The sequence below is a fragment of the Enhydra lutris genome, unplaced genomic scaffold (assembly GCF_002288905.1).
Source record: "Enhydra lutris kenyoni isolate GAN:26980312 unplaced genomic scaffold, ASM228890v2 scaffoldscaffold7, whole genome shotgun sequence".
NCBI classification, from domain to species: Eukaryota; Metazoa; Chordata; class Mammalia; order Carnivora; family Mustelidae; genus Enhydra; species Enhydra lutris.
Window position 1 is genome coordinate 41063591 of NW_019154091.1, and position 19848 is coordinate 41083438.

At 39.5% G+C, this 19848-nt stretch overlaps 2 protein-coding genes across 5 annotated transcripts in view; both read right to left on the bottom strand.

Moving 5' to 3' along the window:
• Positions 1–15424, bottom strand: part of LOC111141978 (single-pass membrane protein with coiled-coil domains 3) — a 34126-nt gene extending 18702 nt beyond the window's left edge. For all 4 annotated transcript variants that reach the window (XM_022494874.1, XM_022494872.1, XM_022494873.1 and 1 more), the window contains exon 1: positions 15374–15424. The gene's annotated coding sequence lies outside the window, so the exon portion shown is untranslated. The remainder of the gene's footprint in view (positions 1–15373) is intronic.
• LOC111141976 (ADP-ribosyltransferase 4 (Dombrock blood group)) lies at positions 7315–19654 on the bottom strand. The gene is made up of 3 exons (XM_022494869.1): positions 19237–19654; positions 15374–16082; positions 7315–7806 (listed from the first exon to the last, which is right to left on the bottom strand). The coding sequence occupies exons 1-3, from the start codon at positions 19315–19317 to the stop codon at positions 7715–7717; spliced, it is 882 nt and encodes a 293-aa protein (XP_022350577.1). The 5' UTR covers positions 19318–19654; the 3' UTR covers positions 7315–7714.
• Positions 19655–19848: the final 194 nt, after the last annotated feature.

Genomic DNA, 19848 nt, shown 5'->3' on the forward strand with positions numbered 1-19848 from the left:
CTTCAGGTAGCAGGAGATCAGCTAGATAACTTATCAAATCAGTGCAAACACCTATAAATCCAACAGGAGATCGAAGAGAAGAAGAGCAGCAATTCTAGAAACAGATCACTTGCTGAAAAGTAGGACTGGTGGAGGAGTGAATCCAAAGCAATGGGAAGATAGACCGCACAGGGAGGGGCCAGCTCCCAGCAAGCGGCAGAACAACCGAGCACTAAATCAGGACTTTTTGCTCCACTCAGGGACATCACTCCAGAGGCTAAACCGGGGTGAAGCCCATGCAGGGTCAGCGTGGCCCCAGGTCCCACAGCGTCACAGAAGGATCAGGGGTGTCTGAGTGTTGCAGAGCTCACAGGTATTAGAGTGGGGAAGCTGGCTAGAGACAGAGCCAAGGAGTGAGCTCTCAGCTCGGGGTTACCTTGAACTGGTCACAGGCTGGGTGAGCTCGGAGCACAGCCGGAGGCCAGGGAGACGGGAGTGATTGAGCACTTTTCTCTGAGGGCGCACTGAGGAGTGGGGCCCCGAGCTCTCGGCTCCTCCGGGCCAGAGACTGGGAGGCCACCATTTTCATTTCTGTCCTTCGGCACTCTATGGAAAGTGTTCAGGGAACAAAAGCTCCAGAAAGCGAACCCGAACAGATTACTTAGCCTGGCCCCTGGTAAGGGCGGTGCAATTCCACCTCAGGCAAAGACACTTGAGAATCACTACAACAGGCCCCTCCCCCAGAAGATCAACAAGAAATCCAGCCAAGACCAAGTTCACTTACCAAGGACAACAGCAGAATTCCAGAGGAGAAAGCAAAGCATGGAACTCATGGCTTTCTCTCCATGATTCTTTAGTCTTGCAGTTAATTTAATTTTTTTTTATTTTTATTTTTTCTTCTGCTAAATTTTTTTAACTTTTACCCTTTCCTGTTTTAATGTTTTTTAACTAGTTCATCTTAACAATACCTTTCATGAAAAAAAATAATAATCTTTTTTGAACCTTCATTATTATAGTCATATTTTATCCTTCATTGTATCTAACTTTATTTTTTGTATACACATAAGGTTTTTTCTTCTAAAAATTTTGGGGTACTTCTTCTAATAGATCAAAATATACCCTAAATCTAGCTCTGGGCTTGTTCTAGTCTCCAGCCTGAGCAAATTCTCTCCACTTTCTTTTTCTTTATTCTCCCAACCAACTTACTTTATCAACTCCTTTTTTAGAAATTAAAAAAGTTTTTTTTTCATCTTTATAGGCATATTCCATCCCTTCATCTTGTTTACCCTTATATATGTTTTTCACTCTTAAAAATTTGGGGAGGTAGTTTATTCTAAGAGACCAAAATACTCCCAAAATTAAGTGGGTGGCCCTGTTCTAGTCACCAGTTTAATATATATATATATATTTTTTTTTTCTTTTTTCTTTATTTGTTTTGTCTTTTTAATTTTTTTTTCTGAACTTCTTTTTATCCCCTTTCTCCACCCCACAATTTGGGGTCTCTTCTGATTTGGTTAAAGTGCATTTTCCTGGGGTCTTTGCCACCCTTTTAGTATTTTATTTGCTCCTTCATATATTCTTATCTGGACAAAATGACAAGGTGGAAAAACTCACCACAAAAATAAAAAAAAAAAAAAAAAAAAAAGAACAAGAGGCAGTACCAAAGGCTAGGGACCTAATCAATATGGACATTGGTAATATGTCAGATCTAGAGTTCAGAATGACAATTCTTAAGGTTCTAGCCAGGCTCAAAAAAGGCATGGAAGATATTAGAGAAACCCTCTCTGGAGATATAAAAGCCCTTTCTGGAGAAATAAAATAACTAAAATCTAACCAAGTTGAAATCAAAAAAGCTATTAATGAGGTGCAATAAAAAATGGAGCCACTTACTGCTAGGATAAATGAGGCAGAAGAAAGAATTAGCGATATAGAAGACCAAATGACAGAGAATAAAGAAGCTGAGCAAAAGAGAGACAAATAGCTACTGGACCACGAGGGCAGAATTCGAGAGATAAGTGATACCATAAGACAAAACAACATTAGAATAATAGGGATTCCAGAAGAAGAAGAAAGAGAAAGGGGAGCAGAAGGTATATTGGAGAGAATTATTGGAGAGAATTTCCCTAATATGGCAAAGGGAACAAGCATCAAAATCCAGGAGGTGCAGAGAAACCCCCTCAAAATCAATAAGAATAGGTCCACACGCCGTCACCTAATAGTAAAATTTACAAGTTTTAGCAGCAAAGAGAAAATCCTCAAAGGAGCCTGGGAAAAGAAGTCTGTAACATACAATGGTAAAAATATTAGACTGGCAGTGGACTTATCCACAGAGACCTGGCAGGCCAGAAAGAACGGGCATGCTATATTCAGAGCACTAAATGAGAAAAACATGCAGGCAAGAATACTATATCCAGCTAGGCTATCACTGAAAATAGAATGAGAGAGAAAAAGCTTCCAGGACAAACAAAAACTGAAAGAATTTGCTAACACCAAACCAGCTCTACAGGAAATATTGAAAGGGGTCCTCTGAGCAAAGAAAGACCCTAAAAGTAGTAGATCAGAAAGGAACGGAGGCAATATACAGTAACAGTGACCTTACAGGCAATACAATGGCATTAAATTCATATCTCTCAATAGTTACCCTGAGTGTTCATGGACTAAATGCACCAATCAAAAGACACAGGGTATCAGAATGGATAAAAAAAAAAAACAACCCAGGGGTGCCTGAGTGGCTCAGTGGGTTAAAGCCTCTGCCTCGGTTCAGGACATGATCCCAGGGTTCTGGGATCGAGCCCTGCGTTGGACTCTCTGCTCGGCAGGGAGCCTGCTTCTCCCTCTCTCTCTGCCTGCCCCTCTGCCTACTTGTGATCTCTGTCTGTCAAATAAATAAAAAAAATCTTAAAAACAAACAAACAAACAAAAAACCAAAACCCATCAATGTGCTGCCTACAAGAAACCCATTTTAGACCTGAAGACACCTCTAGATATGAAGTGAGGGGGTGGAAAACAATGTACCATGCTAATGGACATCAGAAGAAAGCTGGGGTGGCAATCCTTATATCAGATCAATTAGATTTTAAGCCAAAGACTAATAAGAGATGAGGAAGGACACTGTATCATACTCAAAGGGTCTGTCCAACAAGAAGATCTAACAATTTTAAATATCTATGCACCTAATATAGGAGCAGCCAACTATATAAACCAATTAATAACAAAATCAAAGAAACACATCGACAATAATCCAATAATAGTGGGGGACTTTGACACTCCCCTCACTGAAATGGACAGATCATCCAAGCAAAAGATCAACAAGGAAATAAAGGCCTTAAATGACACACTGGACCAGATGGACATCACAGATATATTCAGAACATTTCATCCCAAAGCAAAAGAATACACATTCTTCTCTAGTGTACATGGAACATTCTCCAGAATAGATCACATCCTGGGTCATAAATCAGGTCTCAACTGGTATCAAAAGATTGGGATCATTCCCTGCATATTTTCAGACCACAATGCTCTGAAGCTAGAACTCAATCACAAGAGGAAATTGGGAAAGAACCCAAATACATGGAAACTAAACAGCATCCTTCTAAAAAAGGAATGGGTCAACCAGGAAATTAAAGAAGAATTGAAAAAATTCATGGAAACAAATGATAATGAAAACACAACGGTTCAAAATCTGTGGGACACAACAAAGGCAGTCCTGAGAGGAAAATATATAGCGGTACAAGCCCTTCTCAAGAAACAAGAAAGGTCTCAAGTACACAACCTAACCCTACACCTAAAGGAGCTGGAGAAAGAACAACAAAGAAAGCCTAAACCCAGCAGGAGAAGAGAAATCATAAAGATCAGAGGAGAAATCAATGAAATAGATACCAAAAAAAACCCAATAGAACAAATCAATGGAACTGGGAGATGGTTATTTGAAAGAATTAATAAGATTGATAAATCCCTGGCCAGAATTATCAAAAAGAAAAGAGAAAGGACCCAAATCAATAAAATCATGAATGAAAGAGGAGAGATCACAACCAACACCAAAGAAATACAAACAATTATAAGAACATACAATGAGGGGCACCTGGGTGGCTCAGTGGATTAAAGCCTCTGCCTTCGGCTCAGGTCATGATCCCAGGGTCCTGGGATCGAGCCCCGCATTGGGCTCTCTGCTCAGGGGGGAGGCTGCTTCTCCCTCTCTCTCTGCCTGCCTCTCTGCCTACTTGTGATCTCTGTCTGTCAAATAAATAAATAAAATCTTAAAAAAAAAGAACATACAATGAGCAACTCTATGCCAACAAATTTGACAATCTGAAAGAAATGGATGCATTCCTAGAGACATATAAACTACCACAACTGAACCAGGAAGATATAGAAAACCTGAACAGACACATAACTGGTAAGGAGATTGAAACAGTCATCAAAAATCTCCAAACAAACAAAAGCCTAGGGCCAGACGACTTCCCGGGGGATTTCTACCAAACATTTAAAGAAGAATTAATTCCTATTCTCCTGAAACTGTTCCAAAAAATAGAAATGGAAGGAAAACTTCTAAACTCATTTTATGAGGCCAGCATCACCTTGATCCCAAAACCAGACAAGGATCCCATCAAAAAAGAGTATTACAGACCAATATCCTTGATGAACACAGATGCGAAAATTCTCATCAAAATACTAGCCAATAGGATCCAACAGTACATTAAAAGGATTATTCACCATGACCAAGTGGGATTTATTCCAGGGCTGCAAGGTTGGTTCAACATCCGCAAATCAATCAATGTGATACAATACATTAATAAAAGAAAGAACAAGAACCATATGATACTCTCAATAGATGCTGAAAAAGCATTTGACAAAGTACAGCATCCCTTCCTGATCAAAACTCTTCAAAGTGTAGGGATAGAGGGCACATACCTCAATATTATCAAAGCCATCTATGAAAAATCCACTGCAAATATTCTCAATGGAGAAAAACTGAAAGCTTTTCCACTAAGGTCAGGAACATGACAGGGATGTCCATTATCACCACTGCTATTCAACATAGTACTAGAAAGTTCTAGCCTCAGCAATCAGACAACAAAAGGAAATTAAAGGCATCCAAATCAGCAAAGAAGAAGTCAAACTATCACTCTTCGCAGATGATATGATACTATATGTGGAAAACCCAAAAGACTCCACTCCAAAACTGCTAGAACTTGTACAGGAATTCAGTAAAGTGTCAGGATATAAAATCAATGCACAGAAATCAGTTGCATTTCTCTACACCAACAACAAGACAGAAAAAAAAGAAATTAAGGAGTCAATCCCATTTACAATTGTACCCAAAACTATCAGATACCTAGGAATAAACCTAACCAGAGAGGCTAAGAATCTATACTCAGAAAACTATAAAGTACTCATGAAGGAAATTGAAGAAGGCACAAAGAAATGGAAAAATGTTCCATGCTCCTAGATTGGAAGAAAAAATATTGTGAAAATGTCTATGCTACCTAAAGCAATCTACACATTTAATGCAATCCCTATCAAAATACCATCCATTTTTTTTTCAAAGAAATGGAACAAATAATCCTCAAATTTATATGGAACCAGAAAAGACCTAGAATAGCCAAAGGAATATTGAAAAAGAAAACCAAAGTTGGTGGCATCACAATTCCAGACTTCAAGCTCTATTACAAAGCTGTTGTCATCAAGACAGTATGGTACTGGCATAAAAACAGACACATAGACCAATGGAACAGAATAGAGAACCCAGAAATAGACCCTCAACTCTATGGTCAACTAATCTTTGACAAAGCAGGAAAGAATGTCCAATGGAAAAAAGACAGCCTCATCAATAAATGGTGCTGGGAAAATTGGACAGCCACATGCATAAAAATGAAATTGGACCATTTCCTTACACCACACACGAAAATAGACTCAAAATGGATGAAGGACCTCAATGTGAGAAAGGAATCCATCAAAATCCTTGAGGAGAACACAGGCAGCAACCTCTTCGACCTCAGCCGCTGCAACATCTTCCTAGGAACATCGCCAAAGGCAAGGGAAGCAAGGGCAAAAATGAACTATTGGGATTTCATCAAGATAAAAAGCTTTTGCACAGCAAAGGAAACAGTTATCAAAACCAAAGACAACTGACAGAATGGGAGAAGATATTTGCAAATGACATATCAGATAAAGGGCTAGTGTCCAAAATCTATAAAGAACTTAGCAAACTCAACACCCAAAGAACAAATAATCCAATCAAGAAATGGGCAGAAGACATGAACAGACATTTCTGCAAAGAAGACATCCAGATGGCCAACAGACACATGAAAAAGTGCTCCACATCACTCGGCATCAGGGAAATACAAATCAAAACCACAATGAGATATCCCCTCACACACAGAATGGCTAAAATGAACAAGTCAGGAAATGACAGGTGCTGGCGAGGATGCAGAGAAAGGGGAACCCTCCTACACTGTTGGTGGGAATGCAAGCTGGTGCAATCACTCTGGAAAACAACATGGAGGTTCCTCAAAATGTTGAAAATAGAACTACCCTATGACCCAGCAATTGCACTACTGGGTATTTACCCCAAAGATACAAACGTAGTAATCCAAAGGGGCACGTGCACCCGAATGTTTATAGCAGCAATGTCTACAATAGCCAAACTATGGAAAGAACCTAGATGTCCATCAACAGATGAATGGATAAAGAAGAAGTGGTATATATATACAATGGAATACTACGCAGCCATCAAAAGAAATGAAATCTTGCCATTTGTGATGACGTGGATAGAACTAGAGGGTATTATGTTTAGCGAAATAAGTCAATCAGAGAAAGACAACTATCATATGATCTCCCTGATATGAGGAAGTGGACATGCAACATGGGGGGTTAAGGGGGTAGGAGAAGAATAAATGAAACAAGATGGGATTGGGAGGGAGACAAACCATAAGTGACTCTTAATCTCACAAAACAAACTGAGGGTTGCTGGGGGGAGGGGGGTCGAGAGAGGGGGGTGGGGTTATGGACATTGGGGAGGGTATGTGCTATGGTGAGTGCTGTGAAGTGTGTAAACCTGGTGATTCACAGACATGTACCCCTGGGGATAAAAATACATTATATGATTATAAAAAAAAAGATTTTATTTATTTATTTGGCAGAGAGAGACACATCGAGAGAGGGAACAGAGGCAAGGTAAGAGGTAGAGGGAGAGGGAGAAGCAGACTTCCTGCTGAGCAGGGAGCCCCATGTGGGGCTTGATTTCAGGACCCTGGGATCATGACCTTAGCTGAAGGCAGATGCTTAAAGACCGAGCCACTAAGGTGCCCCAGAACTGGTTTTTTTTTTTTTTTCTTGCATTTTTCAGTTCTTCCTTCATTGTGTTTGCTCCATTCTCAAGGAGATAGAGTCTCCCTTCTTGGTGGCAAGAGCGTGGCTGGCAGCTGTGGGCTCATACTCATTCTGCTTTCATCAATCTCCACTCAGTTAAAAGGCTCCCAACCCACTCCCAAACCCAATTCCAAAAAATTCCCATGACTGTATCTCACTAGTTCTGACTGGGTCCTTTTCTATTCCTGATGAATCTCGGTGTCCATGGAGAAGAAATACACTGAGTTCCAGGTCTGCTCCCAGGCAGTGGGCTGAGCGAGTGTTGCATCAGTTGATAACTGGGCAGAGTGATTCCCCGAGGGTATTCAGGGGATCACTGGCATCAAGCAGAAAGGCACAGAGAAAGCAAAACCCCAAGTTTCCTTTACACTCCACTTTTGGAAGAGGTGACAATACTGGTCAAAAAGGAGAGAGAAGCAATAACCACAGGAGCGGGGTTGTACTTTTTGCTGGAATCTGTAAAAATGAACACAAAGAGAACTTTAAAGGAGTAGAGTTTATTTTTTAAAAAGCAACCTCATTTATCCTTTGATTCTTTTTTTTTTAACTTAGAAAATTCCTAATAAAAATATTTGAAGTTCGCTACTTTAAAAAAGTATCCTCTTAAATTTTTTTCTAACCAGCAGAATTCAGCTTGTTTATTTTGCAGATGGAACAGCACCAAGGAGTTCAGAGATTTACTCCAGGTTCCCAGCTAGTTGGTGTGTGAGATCTCATGATTTTCCATCTTTATTGTCCCCAGTGGCACCATCACCATTTTAATTATCATCATCTTCATCACCATTATGAAAGCTGACATTGATTAGCAACTTACTCTGTGCTGTGGTCTGTTTTAAGTACTTGTTATCAATTAGCTTATTTAATCTTCACAGGAAATGTATGAGGTATTTATTCTCATTATCCTCATTGTCCTGCTGATCAAACGGTGACACAGACATGTGGAGAAACTTACCATTAAGTGCACATCTAGTGTGCAGTGAAGGCAGCATTCCAGCTCAAGCAGTCTGGCTCAACTCTATCTTTTTAGCTACAGTATCATTTCTCCATATATCACAAAATGTTCTAAAGAGAGGGATTTCCTTTTCAACTAGACTTCACTGACTGTTTAAGGTAGAAAAGATGCTTGGGGTCAGGAAGACTTTCAACTCTGTGATTGCCTCAATATTTGAACATATTGCTTGATAGGGTGACTACATGATGGAGAAATATTTTCCCATTACTTTCACATAATAATGCATAAAATCCTTTTAGTTTCCTGGAATTTCTTGGAATTCTGTATATACAAACAATATTTAAAATCCATTTTTACCATTAACAGTAGACAAGGAAAAGTAATAATGCATAATGTTTCTAAACTTCTGTTAAAGTTCCTGTTAAAATTTATTATCTGAATTCTCACAGGGACCTCGAGACCATTAATACCACTTGAGCAGATCATTCACTACAGTAATTCCCAAACATTTTTTGTTTTGTTTTCTCCTCACTGAGGCTGAGATCACAAGGACCTCTGACTCTGTTCTTTCTCACTTTTTAATGGAATATGATTCTACTGAAGAGTTATCAGAGAATATTGACTGAGAATGAAACAATGTAGTGGGTAGAAATTACGGTTACTGGAAGTGATTAGCTTGGGTGTTGAAGCTTTGTCCCTAGCTGACCTTTATGTTAGGTACTTTCACTGGACCTGAGCTTTCTCATCTGTAAAACGAGAGCATCTCATCCAACACTGTTGCAAATTCTAGGATCACTACCATTCCCCTTTACTTTGCTTCATGGTTACTATAATGACTGATGCTCAAATAAGAACAAACATACATATATTACAATTTTGTAGTCATACTCATTCTTCAAAACCACCTCTTCAGCCCCCTTCCTCATAACTAGGATATTAAAAAAGCTTACTTTAATTTTATTTTCTCAGGTTAATGTAACTTTTCTTTCCTCTCTTGTTACTTTTTCTCTTTCTTACAGTCATTAACATTTCTACCTCACACTATTATTATCATTATTTTTACACAGACAATATCTTTCTTTAGGGGAATAAATGAAAAACATTCGTGATTTAAATGTCTATGAAATCTTTCATTTAAGGATAACTCACATTAAATTTACTTTTGCATTTGTTTTTGCTTTTCTTCTAAACTATCTATTTAATGCTTTTTCCCCCCTCTGTATCCTAGTAGAGTATTTTTCAAATTGGAGGTTGTGATGCATTAATGTTTTATTACGACCTTCATTCCAATAATGTGATAAAAAGCATTAGAATAAAAAAACCCTAGAGTTAAACGACATGTGTACTGTGAACGATTGTCTTGTTATACATATGTGTGTACTTGTATGTTTATGTGTGTATGAAGTGAGTTATAATGCAGTTACAGTCACAGAGGATTGAAACGAATAGTAGGTTCCTAACAATATTTTTGAATGGACAAATAAATCTCCTGAAAGCAGTCTATAGAGAACATTGTCCTGGGCTTTTTGTCATAAAACATGGGAAAGGGTCTTACTTTTGTCATTTATAAACTGAATAATCTCATACAGACCATGTAACCTCTCTCAACCTCAGTATTCCCACCAGTATAGTTGGGTCAGTAACCAATGTACAGCATGGTTGTAAGAATTAAACAGATAATGTGTGTGAAAACCTTCTGTGAATGAGTATAATATTTTTGTGGATTATAATTTAATTTGATCAATCTGGTCTTATGGTATATAGTTTAGGGAGAAATACATAATATAGCTTGTATTTCATGAACTCTGTGAAATATCAGATTGTTCAGAAAGAAACACTCAATCCCTTGAAAAAAGCAGAAAAAAGCTAAAACTGACATACAGTATATCTAGTTAATCTGATATTTGGAGGCAAATGCTATCTACAGCCTTTTTCTGTCAAAATGTGGAGATTAATGAGTATTACTCTTTTAGAGAGTTATCTAGGAAATAGTTGGCACTCAGACACTGGTAAACATTGTTTCTTCTGTCTCTTCCTTTGTTTTTTTCGTCACTGTCAATATCACTGAAACACACATTTGTGCCACTGAACTATTATCCCACTTCCACGTGCAAAGTACTTTCCTAGAATTTTTCAATTGTGTTTGAGAGGGTGGATGCCAAGTACTGCCACAATGTTCCCCTTTGCCCCATTTTATAAATGAAGAAACAGGCTCATAGGTTGTTACTCACACAAGGCCACATAGCTACTAACATATATGTCCAGCCCTTCCTGACTCCGAAGTTTTTTCTCTTTTTTCTACCATGCTGTGTGGTCTCCTAGATTCATTCAATTATTCATTCTTTCCTTTTTCTCTTTAAGATTTTATTTGTTTGAGAGAGAGAGAGACAGAGACAGCGACAGAGATAGCGAGAGAGAGCTCGAGCAGGGAGAAGAGGGAGAAGCAGCCTTCCTTCTGAGCAGGGAGCCCAATGCGGGACTCAATCCCAGGACCCTGGGATCATGACCTGAGCAGAAAGCAGACGCTTAACCAACTGAGCCACCTCTCAAATTACTCATTCTTTCATCCATTCAGCTGAGACAGACACTCTACTTCAATGTTAATGTGCTGCCACAACTAGGGAACACTAAGTTGAGATAAAGCCCAGGGGAAGAGAAAACAGGAAACAGGAAGTAAATAAAATAAATAATATGTAACAGTAATAGTAGCCGCAAGTTTTGAGTACTTACTAATGTCAGAATCTGATCTAAGAGCTTTTACATGCTTAAGTCACTTCACACTTGCCAGAATCCTATAGGGAAGGTTTCATGACATTTCCCCCTATATTACATATAAAGAAATGGAGACACACAGGGACCAAGCCTTTGCCCACATTCTCACTGCCAGTAACTGGCAAAGTTAACATATAAAACCAGGCTTACTACAAAAGTTGACAGTATTTTTTCTAGAAACATGCTTAAGAATTTTGATTATGTGAAACATTTCCACAAATAAATCCTTCTTTGTGAATCCAATGATACAGAACAGAGTATGTATTTGTACGTTTACAGATTTTTGGCACGGATTATTTTCCTGAACAAAGCAACATTTAAGGACAAATAACTAACATATTTTGAGTCTTTCAATGGGCATGAAAATATCTGTTTCTATGGTAACCAGTATAGGTCACAAGAGGGGTGAGAGAAGAATTAGAAGGGAGGGCTGTTAGTGTAGAATTTCTTAAACAATTTTTCCTTTGCAAATGCCCTTGCTTAAATATATTATGCTACCAATTTGACCTTTTGACTCTGAAGGCAACAGATTTATGGGTACTCTTTAAAATTGAGAAATGTAGGTTCAAGTTAACAGAACCAATTTCGAAATAAATCGAAGGTCTGGGGAAGCTATACTCTCTAATCTATTGTCTTTTTTTTTTTTTAATCTATTGTCTTTTCATTGGGAGAGTTATGGTGTCTTGGATGACCAATTTTTAAAGTCTTCGTGTTGTCTTTCAAATATCATGTCTGTCAGATTGAGAGGGAACAAGAGAGGAAACAAGTCACTGGCTCAGAGGGACTTTTTAGATGTAGAATAGCTTGGGACTTATGCTTGGGAAAAAAACTGAAGGCATAAGAAAGAGTCTCTTGAGAGGATTCCAGTTTCATGAGAAATTGGATATCGGTCCTCCAGAATACCTTCTGGGAATCCCTAGACTGTGAGGTTGACGGCGGACAATAGCAGTTAGCTAGAAAAGCAGGTCTGGGGAGGGTCCACTGATCTTCCTCCCTCCCAATGAAGGACTCCCAGAAAAGAAAAACACAGCACTTCCCTCCTCCCATTGTTCAGGTATGGATCAACCCAACACTGCTCCAGGATGTTGGGATAAGTAAAGTTGTTATTTGTCAGTTAACAGAAATGTCTTAAGGAAAGTTTCAGAAACCGCTTACTTTTTGAGAAAACAGACACCATTGCAGCAAATAGCTGAAAGCATCATGAGGTTAATCAAACTCTTTTTTTTTTTTTTTTTGGGTAATCCGTAGAGATAGGTGGATTTATATCTCGAGATAATATAGTCTTTTTATCCTCAACTAAAGTGTCTGTGCTAACAACCAGCCAATGGCAGCCTTGAGGCTTCCCTCTTGGGCTTCCATGTGAGGTTTAGGGAAGGCAGAACCGGAGAATGGAGCAGCCTTCTCTGCAACTCTCAGCCAGAGCCAATGAAGTCAGAGGAAGAGTGGCATCCCTGCAGCTCGAGCTGATTCTTCTCCCTCTTTCAATCTCCCAAATAGTTTTGTAGCTGTGCCGGCTGGGAAGACACTCCAGCTCCAGCTCTTGGCCTACCACGTGATGTCTCTGACCAAAATATCACCTTCTACGACCAGGGGTCATTTTCTTCTGCCATTTACAATCTCTTCCCAAGACTGCACAGTGGTGAATTTCCAGGAAGAATTTAGATGTAGTAACTCACATTGCAAATGACCACATTCCAGATCAGTTACATCATGGCTATAGCTCCCTATATTTGACTAAGGGTTGAACTTCCTAGAATACTTTCTCTTTCTAGCAAATATTGAAACTGTTTTTAGTCAATTGAGTTATCTGGTCATCTGACCCAAAGATAAGACCACTTAGAAGCATTGAAAGAGAATGCTTCATCTTTTGCTGTTCAACAAATATAGATTTTTTTTTCAACAAATGTAGATTGAACATTTCTATGTGCCAGGAGACTGAAGTTAATATTGGTTAACACTTATTTACCATTTATTACATGCTAGTTCTTTTAGAAATATTTTTGTATTTTGTTTTATTTTCACAAAAACCCTGTGGGGCTCTATTATGATGCTCTTTACATAGTAGAAGAACATAGGAAGTTTAAACACTGGACTGAGAACACAGCTGGAAAATGGTACAAGTTGGATAGGAATCAAGACAGAGTGGATCCGGGGTCAAACTGCCTGGATTCAATGCCAGACTCTTAAATACTATATCGTCACAGGCCTGCCCACAAAGAACTTACAGAGCAATATGAGTTTACTGACTCCCTTAAGTATGATTTGTGATTTCAAATATCCAGTCAAGACCAGCCAAGCTTCCAGAGTCTAGCAATGTGCATGGCTACTCGAGTTAAGCCTCAACTCCCAGTTGTGTTTGAGTAGCTTCCTGACAGGAAAGCAAAGATCATTAGTTTGGTGGGAAGGGTCTTGAAATAGTTTCCTTTGAGACTTACAGAGTAGGGAATATGGGTAATAGTTTCTATTTTATACTCCTTTCTCTCAGTTTCCTACCCTTTGATGTAAATGTTCTATAACTTTTTACTTAATATATTTTATATTAAATAAAAATATTAAATAAAAATATTGCTCATCAACCCAGTAGAAAAATTTTTCTGTCTCAGCTTCATTCTATGAGGATGAAGCAACAGTATAGTTCTAAAGAACCCTGGAAACTGACTACGAATGTTCTCGTTTGGTATCAAAATCTCACTGTTTGCTTCATACTCTAGTTTTTCATTCTCCTCTGCAAACACTAATCTCTTGGTTCTGTGGAACAGATATTCATTTCACCTGTATTGTTGCCTGCCACACTTCTAAGGACAGGCAGAAAGAGATAAAAGTATTGATAAGTCACCTCTCTCCTGGTCTGGATTTGCAGATAGGCCCAAGTAAGCAGGCCCAAGACCTCAGCGTGGAAGCCAGTTTCAGGATCACTGTTAACACTGCAGCCCCAAAATGCTGAGTAATGCTGATAGCCTGAATTACTAACAGTAGCAATAATGACAGACTAGAGAAAGAGTCAGGGATATTTTTGAAGGTAGACACTGCAGTCAAGTGTGAGTGTGAAGAAATGCATGTGTGGATAAGGACGATCTTCCTTCTGAATCAAACAGGGCATGGCACTTGCCACAGAACTACCATTTTGTGCAGGGACTGTGGCTGGTAACATACAGGGACAGAATGGAGTTGGCTACATATTTTTCTACAAAAGATCTTAGCAATATTTTGTTGTTGTTGTTGTTCTGTGGTATCTTCAGTTTCTCCTGTTTCAGTTCATTTTCCACCATATCATTAGAGCCCTTTCCAAAATACTGATCTAACTGATGTTCCACTCCTTAAAAATTTCCAGTGGCTTCTCATTACCTATAGCATGAAGTTTGAAAGTCCTTAGCATAGAATACAAGAGTTTTAACCATCTGGCCCATCAGAAGACTCTCCACCCCAACCCATCCCCTATTCCTTTTCGACTCCTAGCCTCCTCCCGTGTCCTGTACCTCCTACATTCCAGCTATCCAGAATTGTGGAGATTCCCTAAAGACACTGGCTGTTTGAAACCTCTGTCATTCAGCATATGCTCTTTTCTGCTTGAAATGACTTTTCCTCTCTTCTTTCACTGAAAACCCCCATTCCTACTTCAAGTCCCATGGGGTCCTTGATTGTGAAGACTTTCTCACTTCCTCCAAAGAGAATGAGTAGCTTCCTACACTGAGAAGCCACATCCATTCCTTGAATGTCTGGTGTATTGCTTAGTGCTTTTGAGTGTGGACATTTGCTCATATTTTCATTTCTTATTAGACTAAAACATCTCCTGGGATACTGATTTTGCTTTATTCATCTCATAGCACATGAGGCCTCCCATCCCAGTTTCTGGAACATAGAAGATGGGTAATAGATAAGAGTAAGTGACTAAGTCATGCCTCCTGCTTTACTCACAGCACTCCCTATTCCTGTAATGACCATGACAAAAACAAAACAAAAAACAAAGGAGAGTTTGAGGGTGAAGGTAAAAATGTTATATTTTATATGCTATCTTTTCTAGTAGAGGTTTACTCTCTCTGTGTCTAGAGTGCCCCACATATTAGAGCCACTGAAGAAACACATTTTTTTCCAGAAGTAGTTGAAGAGAAAGAAGGGGAGGGAAACAAAGGAATAAGGCAAGTCTTCTCTAATCTGTCAGTTCCACCATTCCTGAAGGCCAATTTCCATATTTTTGGCCTTCCCCCTAATAAGCCCCACTCAGAAAAATAACTTTTAAAAAAGAATAGTTGTCTGTGATCCTGATAAGAGTAGATTCCGTTTAGATGGATAATATAATACCTTTTAGCAGCTGACAGTTGTATGTGCTCACGTTCCCAGTGGATTGCAACTGCAACCAATTTCCTCTTGGATGATGGCTCATATTTACAACTTTGAACAACTCATAGGGAGGGACCAGGACCTCCTTCTTGTGAGAGTCTTCTGGTATAGGTACGCCCAGGCAGGTAAATATGGTAAATAAAGTTTGGTTCCCAAAGTTCTGTGCCTCTTCTTTTAGGAGAGAGGTGGAGAGGAATTGGCCAAATCGGATGGTGGCACCACTGTAGGCTTCCAAATTGATATTCTTCATCTTATGATACACCTCAAAACACAGAGAGTCATTCTTCATGACCATTTCTTTCCTTAGCAGCTGGATCGCTGAGGTCAGGTAGTAGTGTAAGTACTTGAAATGGAATGAACGTTCATAATGCTGTGGAGACCTCCCAGCATTGGCCATGGCTCTGGTGAAGCTTGTGTGAACACTGTTGTTTGATGTATAAACCAAGATGGCCAGAGCATGTGTAATATTCATGTTCTTGGGGAGATCTTTGGCTCTGTTCAGCCAGGTTAAGTGGGCTTTCTTCCAGACCCCGTGGTAATCTCTATGTGCTTCTATTTCTTTTGTGAAATAATCCCCTTGGCTTAGCTTCTCCATGACCTGTGGGCTACAGCCTTGGTACTGATCATCAAAGGAATCTGGTGCCAAGTCAAAGTCAATGTTAACTGCAACCTATAAGAAAAGAAAAATCTCGATTTTAACTTTTCAAATCAGATGGTGGATGTTCTGGTTGACTTGCTATCCTCCATAAAGCCAAGACTTCTCAAAATGTATTTGCTGAAATAAATTTCACTCATAATCATTACCCTGTCCTAGTACTTCCTGCATCAGTGACCTGTGCCAGAGATTGAATTTGGTTTGATAAATATTACTAAAAGTTCAAGAAACTCACCTCCCCAGGGAGGAAGCGACCCTTCTTGTATAACCAAAACCAGTATTTTTGCATAATACTTTGAAGAAAAAAAATAAAATCTTAAATTTATGTATACTTTCTGTTTCCCCTGTTGAACCCCTTTACATTCTGTCATGGGTATTAATAAATATCTCTTTTATGAATACCTAAAACCCATATTAAATCTTTGAATTTCACTTAAGAAAAAACTTCAGTGATGAGTAATGTTGGGTTCTCCCAAAGGGTCTCCACTAAATAACAGCCTTCTCTTTTGACCAGGATCTGATTTAAAAATTGAGGAAAACAGAGCATGTATGAAGGTTAAAATATCACCTTCATTACTGAATTGTTGGGGCACACATCTTTAGGTCTGATGGCACGTAGACTTGTTAAGACTATACTACAGAACAAGGCAGACTTGCCCACTGAGCTGCAGACAGTATTGGATTGTGGCCTGCCCAAAGATAAGATTCTTGTCATGGAGGAACACAGAGCTCATGCCCTTTTCTGTCAGGCTAACTCCCAGGGGGAGGAAGAACAGAGTCAAACTCAGAATGCTTTGTTATTATTCCTGATATTACCAGTCAACTAAAATTGCCCACCACCAGAGGAGTGGTACAGTGCTCAGGACTGTGCCTAGGACAGTCCCTCCTCTTAGAAATCAGGAATGAGAAAGAGACAATTTCCCATGGGTAGTCAATTGAATGTTATTTATTAATATCTAGTCCATATTTTTTAAATTTTAATTTATTTCTTAAATTTCTTTTCAGTGTTCCAGAATTCATTGTTTATGCACCACACCCAGTGCTCCACGCAATACGTGCCCTCCACAATACCCACCACCAGGCTCACCCAACCTCCCACCCCCCTTCCCCCCAAAACCCTCAGTTAGTTCCTCAGATTCCACAGTCTCTCATCGTTCATCTCCCCCTCAGATTTCCCCCAACTCACTTCTCCTTTCTATCTCCCCATGTCCTCTGTGTTATTCCTTATGCTCCACAAATAAGCAAAACCATATGATAATTGACTCGCTGCTTGACTTATTTCACTCAGCATAATCTCTTCCAGTCCTGTCCATGTTGATACAAAAGTTGGGTATTCATCCTTTCTGATGGAGGCATAGAATATATGGACCACAGAATGGGAGAAGATATTCACAAATGACAGTACAAAGGGCTGATATCCAAGATCTATAAAGAACTCCTCAAACTCAACACACATAAAACAGATAATCATGTCAAAAAATGGGCAGAAGACGTGAACAGACACTTCTCCAATGAAGACATACAAATGGCTAACAGACACATGAAAAAATGTTAATCATAGCTAGCCATCAGGGAGATTCAAATCAAAACCACATTGAGATACCAACTTACACCAGTTAGAATGGCCAAAATTAACAAGACAGTAAACAATGTGTGTTGGAGAGGATGTGGAGAAAGGGGATCCTTTTACACTGTTGGTGGGAATGCAAGTTGGTGCAGCCACTTTGGAAAACAGTGTGGAGATTCCTTAAGAAATTAAAAATAGAGATTTCCTATGACCCTGCAATTGCACTACTGGGTATTTACCCCAAAGATACAGATGTAGTGAAAAGAAGGGCCATCTGTGCCCCAGTGTTCATTGCCCCAGCAATGGCCACAGTCGCCAAACTGTGGAAAGAACCAAGATGCCCATCAACAGATGAATATCTAGTCCATATTAAACTGAAGTTAGAGATTTGAATACAAGTTCATTAAGTATCATCAGTCTATTTTTCAGAGTCATATTTTCAACTATCCAAATTCCAAGATGTTTTCTTCTTGGCAAAGAAACAATGCATTTGTAATAAATAGCACTCCTTATATTAAGAGATACGATTCCATCTAGTCAACATCAAAGATGTTGCAGCTAAAACTCAAAAACACACCATTTGGTGTGTTACTGTTATTTATGATGAGAAGACATCTAGGTGTGTGTAAAATGGAGCAGATTTTTAAGACTGCTTACATGATTTTTGCCAATAACTCTTTACAGAAGGTTTACAAATAGGCCTACAAGAATCTATTTAAGCCAAAACAAAACAAAATCAATCATATCATGTTCTGTTACATCCTGTGAGCTCTAAACATTTTAATATATCACTAGATCTCAAATATGTACTCTGTTATCTTTCAACATTAGGTTATTTTTTATTATATAGAACTTTAAATTATAAACCTTCTTTTGAGTTGATCCCTATGAAATAGTCGAAAGCCAAATAGATTTTATTTTATATCATTTGTCCTACAGAAGCAATGTTTTACTTAAATTTTATGGAGAATCAAGAAAATCACATTATGCCTCTAGCTTCCATTAATGCCAAATTTATAAACTCTAAAGAATTCCACAGTCTTTAAGAATTGCTTTCGGGGTGCCTGGGTGGCTCAGTGGGTTAAGGCCTCTGCCTTCGGCTCAGGTCATGGTCTCAGGGTTCTGGGATCGAGCCCCGCATCCGGCTCTCTGCTCAGCGGGGAACCTGCTTCCTCCTCTCTATCTGCCTGCCTCTCTGACTACTTATAATCTCTGTCTATCAAATAAATAAATAAAATCTTAAAAAAAAAAAAAGAATTGCTTTCAACATCTTCAGTAGCATTATTGGTTAAAAAGTCTGAATGAGGGGTGCCTCCGTGGCTCAGCTGGTTAAGTGTCTGCTTCCTGCTCAGGTCATGATCCCAGGGTCCTGGGATCCAGTCCTGCATTGGGCTCCCTGCTCAGTGGAGAGCCTGCTTCTCCCTCTCCCACACCCCTGCTTATGTCCCCCTTCCATCCCATAAATAAAATAAAAAATCTTTTAAAAAATGTCTGAATGAAATTAGATCCCAAGTGACCAAAGGTCATTTAAAGATTGTCACCAGGAAAGCGCCCCAGTGGAGCTCTGACCATAAAGAAATCACCTCCTCAATTGCGCCCTACCTCAGAACTCCAGGTGGGGGTCTGCAGGCCAGAGAACAGCAGTAGGAGATGAAGCGGCCGGGGCAGGAGCCAGATTCTCATCGTGGGGGCTGCGGTAGTAGTTGGGAGAATCCTTCTGCCTCTGTTGGTCAATGGTCGATATTCGTTTGTGTTACAAATCCTTCCCGCTCTTGCCGCTTCACTGTGAAATAAGGGCTCAGCGTTCTCCTCCGGGATTTCCTTTGGGTGAGTCTCAGCAAGACCTTTCCTTGTTCATGTCTTTTGGAGATTTCTGTTGACCACCTCCAACCAGCAGTTTCTCCGAGGGAAGCTATGGGCTCCAGTTTATTTGCAGAGCTGAAATCTCTGTGAAATAGCCAGATCGCTGCACCAAATAAGGGATTATAAGAGCAAACTTGTTAGTTTCCTATTAAAAAAAAAAAATCCCTTATCTGGTCTGTGTAGGGGGGAATTCCAAAGGCCTGTTAAGGGTCAGGCTCAGCAGTTCAACCCTAACTTTCTCAGGAAGACAGGAAAGGCACACGCTGTACAGTGTTTGGGGCCAAGTGACATTATCTGCAGCTGCAGGTTTCCATTGCGAGTGATGTGATTGGCTCACGCAGGTTGCTGGGG

Excerpts from the sequence above, each read along its gene's own strand:
- LOC111141976 (XM_022494869.1), bottom strand. The coding sequence starts at position 19,317 with ATGAGAATCTGGCTCCTGCCCCGGCCGCTTCATCTCCTACTGCTGTTC. Across the intron at positions 16,083-19,236 it reads CCCCCACCTGGAGTTCTGAG|GTTGCAGTTAACATTGACTT; the intron begins GTAGGGCGCAAT and ends CTTTTCTTATAG. Across the intron at positions 7,807-15,373 it reads CAACTGTCAGCTGCTAAAAG|ATTCCAGCAAAAAGTACAAC; the intron begins GTATTATATTAT and ends TCATTTTTACAG.